Source organism: Scomber scombrus, chromosome 5 (genome assembly GCF_963691925.1).
Source record: "Scomber scombrus chromosome 5, fScoSco1.1, whole genome shotgun sequence".
In the NCBI taxonomy this organism is placed as follows: Eukaryota; Metazoa; Chordata; class Actinopteri; order Scombriformes; family Scombridae; genus Scomber; species Scomber scombrus.
Window position 1 is genome coordinate 20,824,054 of NC_084974.1, and position 14,942 is coordinate 20,838,995.

A 14,942-nucleotide genomic window follows, 5' to 3' on the forward strand; every position below is an offset into this window, starting at 1 on the left:
TCCTATTTCTCAGAAACAGGATGGCCAACATTTTGTAACCTTTGCAAGGCTGAATGAGTTTGAATAAAGGGTGTCTCTTGTGAACTAGTTTGAAACCTTTTCCTCTTGATCTATAATTAGACCATGCATTTACCTGGTCAGCTTTAAATCATCTTAGCCTTGGTTAAAGCAACTTAAAATTGCTTTATTATTTATTGGCAGTACAAGTTTCAACAAACAAGTCAGCTGATAGAAAAACTGGCCGACTGACTGATGATTGATTTTCACTTGTCTCTTTAATGAGTGGGTTTACTTTAATGAGCGACATTATGTCAATTCTCCATCCTTAACGAAGAGTGTTAATGAGGCTCACACTGATGTCATGTAGAAGTATCAGATGTATTACTAACTCCCTTCTAAAAAAAACATTACACTTCAAAGTTGATTTTAGTGCAACACACAGTGACATTGTAGTTTCAGTTGACACCCGTCAGCATACAACGGTCATTTTAAAATATAAAGATAAAGTTTTGCAGTATAGTGTCTGAAAATGTGTGTTGCTTTTTCCTTATTTAAATTTGATTGGAGATTGGCTGTGTGGAAGAGCTATAAACTGCTGCTGGTGTGTGGTTTTACATAGAAAACAGTGTGTGTGTATGTGTGTGTGTGTGTGTGTGTGTGTGTGTGTGTGTGTGTGTGTGTGTGTGTGTGTGTGTGTGTGTGTGTGTGTGTGTGCGTGTGTGTGTGTGTGTGCGCGTGCATGCTGCCCTTTCACCACACATTCTGTTGTTACTGGGACATTGCCATATTTCAGTCTCTCTTGCTGACTAATTTTGGAAAGAAAACAAGAGAAAAAAATGATTTATCTAATATTCTTACATTTTTATATCATATTTTTTTAATAGTGTGACTCAATGTCCTTTACTTCAAGGCAGTTTTTCTTTGCAATGCAGTCTAATGTATACAGCTGAATCACCGGAGAGTCACAGGGATCTGTCAATCAAAGGGGTAGGTCAGGTACAGCATTGCATTATACAGTAATGACAGGTGAAAACCTTTACCTCCAAAATGTTAACTTGTCACAAAATAAGACTATTATTGTTAATAAGACTTTATCCAGTATATCCTTGCACAAAGCAGGTATAGGTTACCTAAGGAGAATAACCTACCATGACAAATTGAAAGTCAAAATATCTTGCACAGTTTTCAGGTCTCAAATTAGTCATGCTAGTTTCACCTGCACGTGTCATGCAGGACGGGTAAAGACAACAAATGTTTATCCCCTGGTTGTTTCAGATAGAACAATTGAAAGAAAAACAAAAATCTTTAGTAGAAACCAGTAGGATGACATTGCAGCATGGTGATACTATCACATATTTACAGCTAAATGAAACAGAACGGCTGACGAGTCTTCTCGTTAGATGACAGACAAGAGACAAGACTACACTTCCCCTCTGAGCCATGAGAGCAAAATTGGAGGTCTTTGCCACAGTCCTGGGCTTCATTGGCCTGATTGGGACTGTAGCCGTCACTGCCATTCCCATGTGGAGGGTCTCCGCCTTCATTGGTGCTAATATTATCGTCATGGAGGAACTCTGGGAAGGCTTGTGGATGAACTGCTACAGACAAGCTGACATCAAGATGCAGTGCAAGGTGTATGACTCGCTGCTAATTCTCCCTCCGGAGCTGCAAGCCGCCAGGGGGCTTATGTGTGTCTCCATAGTCCTGGTTGTCATCTCCTTGTCGGTCACAGGATGTGGGACCAAGAAGAGCAGCTGTTGTGATGACGATATGAAGAGCAAGAACATCACCATAGCTTTAGGGGGGTCTTTGTATCTGCTTTCCTGTTTGACCACACTCATCCCTGTCAGCTGGGTGGGCCATACTGTTATACGCAATTTCTATAACACACAGGTCATGGATTCTCAGAAGCGAGAACTAGGGGAGGCCCTCTTCCTTGGCTGGGCCACCTCTGGTATTTTGCTGATTGCTGGGATCATCTTTCTGTTTAGCTACTGCAAACGGAGCTCGAAGGAGGAAGAGCCGTCCACTGAAATGTCTTTAATGGCGGGAAAGGATGGACTGAAAGCGAACAGTGTGTACCTGGAGAGGACCCCATCCAGTTTTTATAAGCAGCAAGAATATGTTTAAACAGCTGAACTGCACTGTACTGTACTGCCTGCAATGTGCAAAATCCACTTTATATGTCACAATTTGAAATCTGCTGCCTTGGGAAAGTCAAAAGATGATGTGTAAATACATTTGTTTTCACTGCCTATACACACATTTCCATCATGGCTTATACTTAATGTTCCTATTGCACAATACATTGTTCTAATCTCCAGTGTTTGTAATGTTTATTCTGCCCAAATCCTTCATATTTGTAACAAAATATTTGTTATTTTTTTATTGTTTATTGTTTAAATAAATGAGTTTCTCAACTGTCAACTTGCACGTTTAACTACTCAATTGTCTTTGAAAAAAAAAAAAAAACTTTATTTATATAGCATATTTTAAAACAGACTTTACAAAGTGCTTTGACAGACAAAGTAAAAGCAGGCAAAATAAAGCAACAGAAAGCCAAACAGTAAGGCTAAACAAAAGCAAGACAAAATTAAGATGGAAGTTAAAATGACAAGACAAAAGATGTAGAAACAGAGCAGAGAGAAGACAGAATGATAGTGAATGATAAAGATGGTATAAGAGATACAATACATTAAAAACACAAATAAAAAGGAATAAAGCAATAAAAAGACATCACAATTAAAGAAAGTCTATAAAAATGGGTTTTAAGAAGTGATATAAAAGAATCGCCTTATTTCCTCAGGTAGGTCATTCCAAAGCCAAGGGGTCTTGATAATAAAAGCACGGTCAACTTTAGCTACTCTTGACTCTGGACCAGCCTGAAAGCCCCCATGTAAAGAGCTAAGGTTTTGAACTGACTCTTATTGGCTCAATATTTTATGTAGCTTGGGGCCAGACCCATAGCTTTAAAAGTGATCAGTAAAATCTTAAAATCAATTCTAAATTGAACAGGGAGCCAATGGAGAGAAGCCATAATTGGAGAGATGTGATGTCTTTTAAAACCAGTAAGAAGCCAAGCTGCTGATTTTGAACTAGCTGGAAGTGACTTTTTATGAATGACTTTTGGTTTAGTTTTAGCCTGAAGAAGAGCAATGTGCTTGAAAAGTCATTATCCCATTAAATCTGCATTGGGAGCTACAGTGAGCAGACTTTCTTCTGCTTTTTACAGATTTAGTTCTTTGATCCAGCACCTGGTTTCAATTATTATATGCAAGAAAAGAGGGAGTTATGACATTCAAGTGTAGAGAAAATAAGTGTGTGAATTACTTTTTCCATGTAGGACAGGTGTGACAGTATTATAGGTTTGATTTTACAGTTGTGTACAACCACATTTTTTCCTAGAGTGTGATTTGTATATTTATATGTAGCTTCCCACAACAGCAAACTTTAACAACAAACAGCTAACACTCTACATACCCCTCATTTCTATTAATTATAGTGTTTTTGTTTTTTTGTCTTACAAAAGACAAAGTGCAGCTCAAGTGTGACAGTGGAACTGTGGGAACTGCTGGCAAACTGACAATACTGAGTTACAATGAAATCAACCCGACTCAAGTTTCTGTACTCCACACCTTTTTATCAGCTCAGTTTACATATAAAGCAGGAGACAGTATGACACGTGATCATTGAGCATTCGTTTTGAGAGAGTCAATACATTCCTACCTACCTGCAGTCACCACCTACACAAATAGGGTGACGGGTTTCTTGTTTATCATACTGTAAAAAATTTTTTTTTTTTTAATTTTACAATTCTTTTCAGAGATAAGAAGTGCCACACATATCGTATCATTTTACCTCCAATTTCCTACCAATTTATGTTATAGCAATTTTTGGCAATCACGTTTGCTGTCTAAATCAGTTTCTTCAGTTAAGCCTCACACACTGTTCCTATTCAGACCATTCACAGTATCCCCAAATAATTAGTCTCTACCAAATTTCTGCACAACTAATCATTGATGAATACCTCATCATCAGTCACAGATACACCAAGATTAATTACATTTTAAAATTTTTTTAATTTTTGGCTCAAATACAACAAAATCGTGTGTCAGCTGCACACAGATGTTTTAAAGAACTTCAATTTTGTTTTTTCCAGGTCATATTAGGAGAGGTCCTCAAATGTCAGGCTAAAAGTAAAATGTATTTAAGGTGTTTTTTTAACCCTCACATACTATTCAGGGTAAAATTTGACCAATTTTTCCATTCAAGAGCAGTGAAATCTTTCCTTGTCATGTTAAAAATGCTAAAACAGCTGGAGCTCCCTAGTAACCAAATGATTACTGCTTTTAAGAGAGGAAAACATACTTTGATCAAGTGTGATTAAGTGGTCTTAATCACAGTATCAATTGACCAATTGTTACAATTGGCAGTTGCATTTGCATTGAAAAGAAGCAACACTCTTTGGCATGTCCCCATTTCTGTGACGGCTATAAAGTAGCTCAACCAGTAAGGTTGCATTGCATCGTTAGCATTTTTTTGTGGGTGTATAAGATCCTTAAGTTCCTTCCTCTTCTATTTAGACTTGTTTCGTGAGCTGTAAGAGTGTAGCTGAAGGTCTACCTTTGGCTCTCTGTGTGATAGCCGCAATGGCTTCTTACACTGCTTACAGTGGCTACAGTAAGCCGCCTCAATCTTACGTGGGCTCTGCCTATAATGGCTATGATGAGAAGCAGCCACAGACCTATGCAGAATATGAAGACTCTGTGTTGGCGGAAAAAAAGAGAATTGAGAGAAAGGACCGTCGGGAAGCTATCTGTTGTGAGGTAGTGGCCCTCGTCCTCGGTTTCATTGGACTAATCGGAGTGGCAGCTGTGACGGGTCTGCCGATGTGGAAAGTAACAGCCTTCATTGAGGAGAACATCATTGTCATGGAGACCCGCTGGGAGGGTTTGTGGATGAACTGCTACAGACAAGCCAACATCAGGATGCAGTGTAAGGTGTATGACTCCCTGCTGTTTCTGCCCGCAGACCTTCAGGCTGCTAGAGGTCTGATGTGCGCCTCTGTGGCTGTGAGCACCTTCGCCCTCATTGTTTCAGCAGTGGGGATGAAGTGTACCAGGGTGGTGGACCATCGGGCTCGCACAAAGCATATCGTTCTTGTGGCAGGAGGCTGTCTGTTTCTGTTGGCATGTGTTACTACTCTTATCCCTGTGTCCTGGACCGGCCATGTCATCATCAGGGATTTCTACAACCCTCTGCTCATCGACGCCCAGCGAAGGGAGCTCGGGGAGGCTCTTTACATCGGCTGGGTGACCTCAGCTTTCCTTTTCACTGCCGGAGTGATCCTGCTCTGCCGTCACGCTCCCCGCACCCAGGATTCAGATGAGAGGATTGTATACAACCCTGGGGTAAATCTCTACCAACCTGCATATGCGTACCAACCATACAGCTATCAGCCGGCATACACCTACCAGCCTGCCTACTCTGCGCCCCCACCAGGATCTGTAGCATACACACCGAGTCAGTACTAGTGAGGACATATAAACACAGAGACTTTTTTTTTTTTATTTGAAAAATCAGTTGACCAATATAACCAGAGACTGTTACTGGAAATGGCCAAATCTTTCATTACTTTCTCAAAGAGGACCAAGTGTGTTGTGGCTACTGTGATTCACTGTTGAACTAATTTTAAGATATATATACATAATTTTAAACTGTTAAATTGACTGTCTATGCTTTGTTTATTTGAATCTGTTTCCATATGTTACAGTACATCATTCAGCCAAAGTGTATTTTATCTGTAACAATACAACTATTAGCTGTAGTTTTGTTTCATTGTCTTCACAGCCTCTGTTGAAATGCTCTTTGAGAACAAATTATGCACTAGGCCCTTTTCAGTTAACACACCTCCAGATGATTTGTGTTCACTCTTTTTTTTATGGTAAATGTACATATTTTTTCAGCTCGTGTGAGTATATGATTTAATGTGGTTTTCAATAAAAGGGTAACATTTGAAAAAAAAAGAAGATATTTTTTCTGTTGTCCAATCAAAATTAGACTTAATTGATCAATAACTGAGGCTGTACTATTGCTCCCATAAATGCCAGTAACTAAGTTCCTGGCAGAAGTTTGTCAGGAATAAAAAAAAACAAAAAACAACAACTTTCTACTGAAACTGCCTGTTTCACGCAATGGTATGCAAATGGTGAGCTGTTGTGTTATCTCCATTGATGTCAGTGGCAGTCTGCCTAAACTGGTAAAACAAGACTGTTCACACAGGTCCACCCACCATGTAAAATGGCCAAGAGATTTCATGTCAACTGAGCTGCAACCAGATAAGTAATCCAACACTGACAGTGACACATTGTAGGTACACAAGCATTACCTCCACCTCAACCTCCACCTCCACCTCATGACAAATTCACACAGACACACGCACACACACACACACACACACACACACACACACACACACACACACACACACACACACACACACACACACACACACACACACACTACAAACAATGATACATAGGAATTTAATAATAATTATAATTTCTGTAGTTGAAACTGGTAATATATTAACTTTTTTTTTAAAATACATACACAATCAGTCACAAATTGGTAACCATTTACAACCATGTACAACTTCCTTGTTAATAAAATCCCTTAAAAAAGGTTCCTTGTAAAGTATGATCTAAGAATGTAAATTGAGACTTCTGAATAAACAAAGTGGCAGCCAACAGCAGCTCCTGGAGTTGTACAAAGAAAAAACAGGCCTGGGGGATTCAGTTTCCTAGCAACAGGTCACAATTCCCACCCCTCCCATTCTGGTGTCCTGTCCATTGGGAGGAGACCGCACAGGTGAATATCAACCTGCTCCTCCTCCTCCAATGAGATGCAAAGCCCCTTCATAGAGGGAATCCACTGCTTCCTACTGTGCTCATACATTTTTCGTACGCACAAGCCGGGAGGAATAACAGGAGGACAGGATGGCCAACTCAGCGCTGGAGATAGTGGGTCTTTTATTGACTGTGATTGGGCTGATTGGGGCAGCAGCGAGCACTGGGATGCCAATGTGGCGAGTCACAGCCTTCATTGGGGAGAACATCATTGTGTTTGAGACCCGTTACGAGGGTTTATGGATGAATTGCTACAGGCAGGCTGACATCAGGATGCAGTGCAAGGTGTATGACTCTCTCCTGGCCCTGTCCCCTGACCTACAGGCGGCACGAGGACTCATGTGCGCTGCTGTGGCGCTGAGTGGCCTTGGCCTACTGATCAGTTTGGTGGGGCTGCAGTGCACATCTTGCATTGACAATAGCAATGATCGATCTAAACGGATGGTCCTCATCATTGCAGGAAGCATGATTCTAATGTCTTGCATCTGTGTCCTCATCCCTGTGTCCTGGACTGGTCACGTCATCATCACAGACTTCTACAACCCCTTGCTGATTGACGCACAGCGCAGAGAGCTCGGAGAGGCCCTTTACATCGGCTGGGTGGCTGCTGCTTTCTTGTTCGCTGGGGGATGCATGTTTACTTGTTGTAATATTCAGTCCGATGACAAAAGTTCACAACGGTATGTGTACTCCAGGAACACTGACTACGTAGCCTATCCTCCACAGCCTCTGCAGCCTCAACAGCTGATGTTTCTTCCCCAACCCCAGCCAGTGCTATCGAGACATCCATCCAGCAACTACAGCTACCACTCCAGACACCCCTCTGTACGCAGTGGTGTGGCTTATCTCTGAACACTTTAATAGACTGAGGTAATGACAGTCACAGGGTTTGCTTGGCTGTGAAATCTATGACACATTTCAAATGTCAAAAGACGTATTTCAGATTACAGAATAACACATTTCAATGAGTAAATTTACTGTGAATTCATATGGACTTAATTCATGTTGATGTCTGCTTTAAATCCTCCTTTTTTAATATACTATTTGAAGAGTACTCATGTTGTGAAACAGCACCCCTTACAGAATCTTGATATAAATCTACAAAATGACTATAATCATACCTTTGTAAGCCAATAACTGATTTCTACGTGTGTTTTATAATATAATCACTATTTTATACTGACAACCTTTGTATATGTGTATGTATGCATATGCTGTAATTAAATATTCATGCTAATCTAACCACTGGGTAGTGTACAAATGAAGGAGCTATGTAGTTACACAGGCAGTTATATTTAACAGATATTTCAACCCAACTTCAAAGCAACTCAATTGACTAACTCAATACAGTGACTCTGTCAAAACTTTTTCTTAACATGACCTCTCAAAGGCACATATCACCCCTTGTACACACACATTTGACATATTTACCTACTTCGTTTTGACCAGTTTTACCAGTTTTTACAAGTATTAGATGCACAATTCACAAAGGGAAAACAAAGACAGGTGAATAACTGTGTGAGAATTACATCGACATTAGTGTGCCTAAAATTCAAAACGTTGTGTATCTGATAGACAATGATCAGAAAACAAATGTGAATCTTTGTTGAAGTTTGGTATGATGTCCTGGAGCTCATAGGAAATTATATAACTAAGCAAATGGCTAAGTAAACATGAGATGCAGGTTTAAGATAGCTTGTTAAAGGTGTGGACTCAGAGGCAACTCAATCAGACTGCTCAGTGTTTGTGAGAAGCTGCAGGAGCCTGACAGCATGATCATGTGATCAGAATTTGCAAGTCACTCTGAAGGGAGATACAGAGAGCATTAGACAAAAACTTGTGCATTTTATGTATGGGTGGATCCTCTTCCGTATGTTTGAGCAACAGAAAAACATTCCTGTCTCTCCAGTTAAATATATTAGCTTGTGAAATACTGAGTTAAGAAGCAAACTACAGTTTAAATTATAAGCTGTAGAATCTCCCTTCTCACAGGATGCATTTTTATTTATACACAAAACAGAAAATCCAGTGTTTGGGGTCTCTGTTAGTAATAAACAGTAATTTAATTGCTGGGACATAATGGAAATGTTTGTTGAGGTAATAACAATGCTGTTTTTCTCTTTTGTTGCTTGAGGTAAGAGCAAAATGAAGGAGCTGTTTGTTTGTGTTATGCCCTCTCAACCACCCTGGAGCTATATGAATATAAAATATCTTAACTTGTGATTTATTAACATAAACTGTATATTTTGTACTCAACAATCAATAATTGTAGTTTGACTGTGTGACATGAGCTCCCTTAGCATTTCATTACCTTGAAGGTCATCTCTGCCCCCCAGTGGAAAAAAGGCGTACTGCAGGACCGTATATGCTACATTGTATGTTTGCTTGCTTTTTAATTTTTATCACATGTAATTACTGAGAATAAAAACAAGTGATAAAAACTTTCAAAAGTTGTGAGCCATTTGTGGCATTGTCTTGTTGGTGTTTTCTGCTAGTGAATCTGATGACACAGATATACCACTATACAGCCACAGGCACCATAAACACAAATAAGCAGAGGTCATTTTTACCCCCATCACTTTGAGCCAACCAGGTGACCTCAAAGCATTGTTATCAAAACAAACTGCCTCTCACAAACTGCGTCAGGAGAGGACAAAGTCCTAACAGCCTTAGGCAGGTCACTTTCTCTGAAATGTGCTAAAGCATTAGAATTAGTTTTGTGAGCTTTCCTAATTTTGGATTTGGACCCAGCTGGACTCTTTTACACTGCACAATGGTTCAAGGTATTATGGAGATAGCTGCGATGTGCGTTGGCCTGGTCGGGCTGATCGGGGCGGCGGCCACAACAGGAATGCCCATGTGGAAGGTGACAGCTTTCATCGGAGAAAACATCATCGTAATGGAAACACGCTGGGAGGGCTTGTGGATGAACTGCTACAGACAGGCCAACATAAGGATGCAGTGTAAGGTGTACGACTCCCTGCTGTTTCTGCCATCAGAGCTACAGGCAGCCAGGGGTCTGATGTGCTGTTCTTTGGCCTTGTCAGGACTTGGGCTCCTTTTGGGTCTGGGAGGAATGCGATGCATTTCCTGTTTTCAGGGTAATGATCGGGCTAAGACCATAATCCTGATGGTCGCAGGTGCCATGCAGTTTATGGCCTGCATCTGTGTCTTCATTCCTGTATCGTGGACAGGTCACGTTATCATCAGGGACTTCTACAACCCTTTGCTGATTGATGCTCAGAGGAGAGAGCTGGGAGAGGCCCTCTACATCGGTTGGGTGACTGGCGGCTTTCTTTTTGCCTCGGCCATGTTGTTCGTCTGCCGCCGTATGCCCTCAGACAAACAATCATTTGAAATGTACTACCCGCCCAACTTTGTTGATCACAGGCCATTACCAAGCAGGCCAGCTCTGATGAGTTATCATCCTATCTCTAGTGTTTCCAGCCTCAGATCGAATGCATACCAGTACCAGCCTCCTCTACAGAACAACAGCCCTGTTGGACAACAAATAGCAACTCCACTGCAAAACATCTCTCAAGTAATGACAAACAACGGAGCACTGATCAGCCCTCCTGTTGTCTACAACCTGAGTCTGCCTGAAAATGCATCATTGTTTCATCAAGGTAGCATAGCTCACCATTCGTCTATGAGGAGTTCTAACCATGCCGACAGCCTGTATACGCCAGGAACCTCCATCTACAAAGGCCAAAACATCACAAGACAGACATCATCAACTTACACCGGCGATCCTACTATGTCCTACCAGTCCAGTTTTCATCCAGCTCCACACACGCCTGTTTTCATAGGATATAGAGAATCAAGATTTGAACCGCAGATTCATGGTGGGGGCAGGTCTAGCGTATACATATAAGGAACAATCATGCGTGAGCTTTTTGTAGCTGATTAACCTTTACAAACACAAAGCACTGAGCTTTTTATACTGTATCATCATCATCATTTAAAATGATGTACATTAGTGACAATGTAAAAGTCAATTTTGTTATCTTTGATTAATACTGGATGAGCCAGACACACAGACTTAATAGCATATATAACTTTTTTTGTACTATTAATGTAGTTTTTATTATTTGTATTGCAGAAAACATCATTATGTGATAAGGTTGTATACAACTGCTGTTATTAGTATAAATACATGTGATGGGCCGTTCTTAAGAAACCATGATATGGGCTTACTTTCCCAAAGATATTTATCATATATCATAGTGGATTTGTGTTTTGCATCTCTGTAACCATCTGTTCATTATATTTTTACATTTCTTGTTATTAAAATTGCACATTTCAGTGTAGGCCTATGTATTTTAATCTATAACAAGATATCTTTGCCTTCACCTCACAGCACTCAGCAATGACAAATTACTTACTTTAAGAATATATTCATATTACTATTAACACAGATCATTAAAGGAAAGTTACAAGTTACAACAGCTTAAACGTTTGCAAGTTCAGTTTGTAGGATGCAGCAGTTTACTGACTAGTTTTTGATGAGTAGTAAGAAAAACCTGTTTGTGTGGAGTTTCGTGTGGCGTCTATCCAGGATAGCAGCATGTTTCCAAAGACATGAGGGTCTGGGGAGGCTGTTTCCCTGCATTCTCCCATATGCTGATTTTCTACTGAGATTGACACCATGCAGGCTCTGTGTGAAGCAGTACAGAAATAAATAAGTAAAAGAATGAATGTCTGACATATGTGGTTAAATAAATGAAGAAGATTCATTAATACTACTTTCTAACTCACCATATTGTAAATCGCCATCATCTAGCTGTAGGTTTAAATCAGATTCTGTGTCAAATGTTATATTTTTGTAAAAATTGTGAGATCTGCTTTGTATCAAGTACTACAAGCTTTATGATTATTGCCTCATAAAAGCAATCCTATACTGGCAGTTGTTTATGACAGCACAATGCTGGCCTGAACCAATCCTAGACACTGTCATTATTCACCACTAGATGACAGCAAAGAACATGATGAGTGTCTTAAAGTCTGGCCAGAACGTGCATCCTTATACTTACTGCAGGTGTGCAGAGTAATAAGGAAATAATGCTTTCCTTCCACTGCCTTTCATTAGTTGAAGCTTTAATTGGAAAAACTTCATATAGGGCAAATAAACTCACAACATAAACACCCAATTTAAACAACAGGCGACAGAGACAAATTATGGTTAGAGACAATAATGGTGAGAGTGACTGAATCCTTACATTTTTCATATGGACTATAAACAACATTGTCATTATGTGACTTTATTTATTTATTAACAGAATTGTAATTCTACTAAAAGTGAGTTTCTAATGCCAAAACAAGAAGGCCAAATTCTGCTATCCAATTAATTCATAGTTTACCCAGCTAAATGATGTTCTGTTGCAGTGAGTTATAGCAGATTATCTTTGTGAGTTTACTTTTTCATCTAATCTTCAATTTGCACATAGCCCTTTGATAAAATATTTTGTCCCAGGAAAACCCATCTGTGTGGTATAATTGTTGTTGTAGGTCTAGAAATAACTATCAGTCTTAGTTTCTAATTTAGCTCATTTCTGGGAAAATAAATAAATGTGAGGTTATGTTAATCCCAAGAAACCAATGAAACACCCCTGATGCTTCTCTCTTGCTTAAAAACAAGTGGTTTAGAACAGTGGTTCTCAAACTTTTTCACATCAAGGACCCCTGAACTGACAAAAATTAGACCATGGACCCCAATTATAATACGATTTGTCCCAGTGCCCCCCAATTGATAATATGTTTTGCCTTTAGACAAGTCATTGCTAAAAGTGAATGAAACCCATGACCAAAATAGTCATATGTTCTGTCATTGTGTTACACAATATATTATTACCCATTTTTCTGGGGGCCCAGTGGAGCCACCTCAAGGACCCATGAGGGTTCCCTGACCCCACTTGAGAACCCCTGATTTGGTAGCCTTAACAGTTGTCAATTGGTCCAATTGAGCAACAACTTTTTTAACCTCCATCCCAAAGCTTCAAAGGGAAAAGTGGGTTAAGGTAACGCGGACACATTTTATTTGACTATGAGACTGTTTCAGATAAACAGTTTGAGGTAGTTAATCTTCAAGGGAGCGTCACCGACCAGTTTGAAGATTAGATTTGCGTTTCCATTAGGACTGGAGCAAAGATTTAATCATTCCTCGGTGTACCAAAGCAAAGACGTTGTCGAGGTCGAATGTTGCCAGATTTGAAGTTAATCTTCAGGACGTATCCATGTTTGCAGATCAGCGGCTTGGCTATGCCCTCAATTGAGCGCCTGCACGGGAGGCTTGCTCAGCTGTCAAGTCAGCCACACACAGGCGGAGTAAAAATGTAAACAGGAAATGCCATTCTTTCATAATACAAGCATAAACTGACCACTAAAATGGTTTGATTAATTAGCTGCAGCAGCCACAGGTAATATAATATTTAAACATTACAAGACTACACCTTGAGAATCTGGGATATTAAATGATATGCAACAGATGTGTGGTTGAATATGAAATAAACATACAAATTAAAAGTGCAGTGTGTAGTATTTAGTGGCATCGAGTGAAACAGACTTGGAAGAAATGGAATATAATACTCGAGTATGTTTTAATTAGAGTAATCGCCTGAAAATAAGACTCGTTAATTTTTGTTAGCTTAGAATGAGCCCTTTATATCTAGATAGGGAGTGGGTCCCCTTATGTGGAGCCCGCCATGTTGCACCACCATGTTTCTACAGTAGCCCTGAACAGACAAACCAAACACTGGCTCTAGAGAGGGCGTGTTGCATTTTTTGCAAGTTTCACAGCAACTGTATGCTCTCCTATACATTTGGAAGAGGAGCCGGACGGGAGGGGAATCTGCAACCTCAGATGCCACTACGTCCTACACGCTGGTGCTGAAGAATGTTTGATAGATATGACATTAAATATAATACAATGGTCTGCCCTGTAGCTCTGTCATGTTTGATTATATTTAGTATTTTGTTTCTCTTTCTTAAATAAACATTATATAACTGAATTATTTTGAACGGAAGCTCAGAGGGGATAGAGCTTTTTCTGTTGCTGCTCCTAAATTATGGAACAAGCTTCCTTTACACATTAGACAAGCCTCCTCACTATCCATTTTTAAAACTCGTCTTAAAACCCATTTTTATTCCTTGGCTTCCAACCCTGCATGAGACTCTGCTCCTGTTTTAGTGTTTTATGGTTTGTTTTTAGTTATTGTTTTTAAATTTTTAAAAACAATAAACAATTATTTTAGTATTTATTTCCTGTTAATTGTTTTATGTCCCTGTGTTGTTTTATCTATTTATGTACAGCACTTTGTTTCAGCTGTGGTTGTTTTAAAGTGCTATATAAATAAAGTTGAGTTGAGTTGAGTTGAGAACAGATGTCTCCTTATACATGTTGATCTTCCACTTGCTGATTTTCCAAAATGTCAAATCCTTTTAATTGTCTATACATTTCTCAATAGTCTCACCCCTAGATATATTTCAGAACTTCTGAGTCCTTATGGCATCACTGAACCCCTCAGATCTGTAGCATGTTGGCTGTAGCGGTTCTTTGGCTCTGGTATAACCTAAACGGAGTCTGTTGAGTCTGATCATGCTTTAAGATGCACCTTAACCAGTTTTTATTTGATTTCTACTTCTATGATTTCCTGGGTTTTAAAGATGTTTTTATTTTGATCTTGCCTCATGTTAACAACATATGTTATGCACATATTTGTTTGCTTGTATGTGTAGACTATGCATATGGTATGTGTCTTTCTGAAGTACTTTGGTCTAACACCTGTTTGTTTTCTAAAGTGCTTTATGAATAAAATAAACTTGAAAATATATTTTATTTTGAAAGTTATAACAGGAAGTGGTGTTGTTCATTCATGCTGGTATGACAGCAGAGGCACAGTGCACAGTGCTCCTCCTCAGTTGCACCCAACTATTCAAGTGTGCACCGGGAAAAAATAACATGATATCTGGACAGTGACTCTGGGAAATCTTACAGGCTGCACAGAGAGGATTTTAAATGGGAAAAGTGGAGTTTAT

The 14,942-nt window shown here is 39.6% G+C and overlaps 4 protein-coding genes across 4 annotated transcripts; all 4 read left to right on the forward strand.

Moving 5' to 3' along the window:
- The first annotated feature begins 1,440 nt into the window (after window positions 1–1,440).
- LOC133980218 (claudin-8-like) lies at window positions 1,441–2,130 on the forward strand. The gene has a single exon (XM_062418871.1). The coding sequence runs from the start codon at window positions 1,441–1,443 to the stop codon at window positions 2,128–2,130; it is 690 nt and encodes a 229-aa protein (XP_062274855.1).
- A 2,519-nt stretch (window positions 2,131–4,649) lies between these two features.
- LOC133980614 (claudin-8-like) lies at window positions 4,650–5,534 on the forward strand. The gene has a single exon (XM_062419372.1). The coding sequence runs from the start codon at window positions 4,650–4,652 to the stop codon at window positions 5,532–5,534; it is 885 nt and encodes a 294-aa protein (XP_062275356.1).
- Window positions 5,535–6,998: 1,464 nt separating this feature from the next.
- On the forward strand, window positions 6,999–8,150 carry LOC133980421 (claudin-8-like). The gene has a single exon (XM_062419134.1). The coding sequence runs from the start codon at window positions 6,999–7,001 to the stop codon at window positions 7,758–7,760; it is 762 nt and encodes a 253-aa protein (XP_062275118.1). The 3' UTR covers window positions 7,761–8,150.
- Window positions 8,151–9,681: 1,531 nt separating this feature from the next.
- On the forward strand, window positions 9,682–10,782 carry LOC133980728 (claudin-8-like). Its single transcript, XM_062419510.1, has one exon. It carries the CDS (start codon window positions 9,682–9,684, stop codon window positions 10,780–10,782), a length of 1,101 nt encoding a protein of 366 aa, XP_062275494.1.
- Window positions 10,783–14,942: the final 4,160 nt, after the last annotated feature.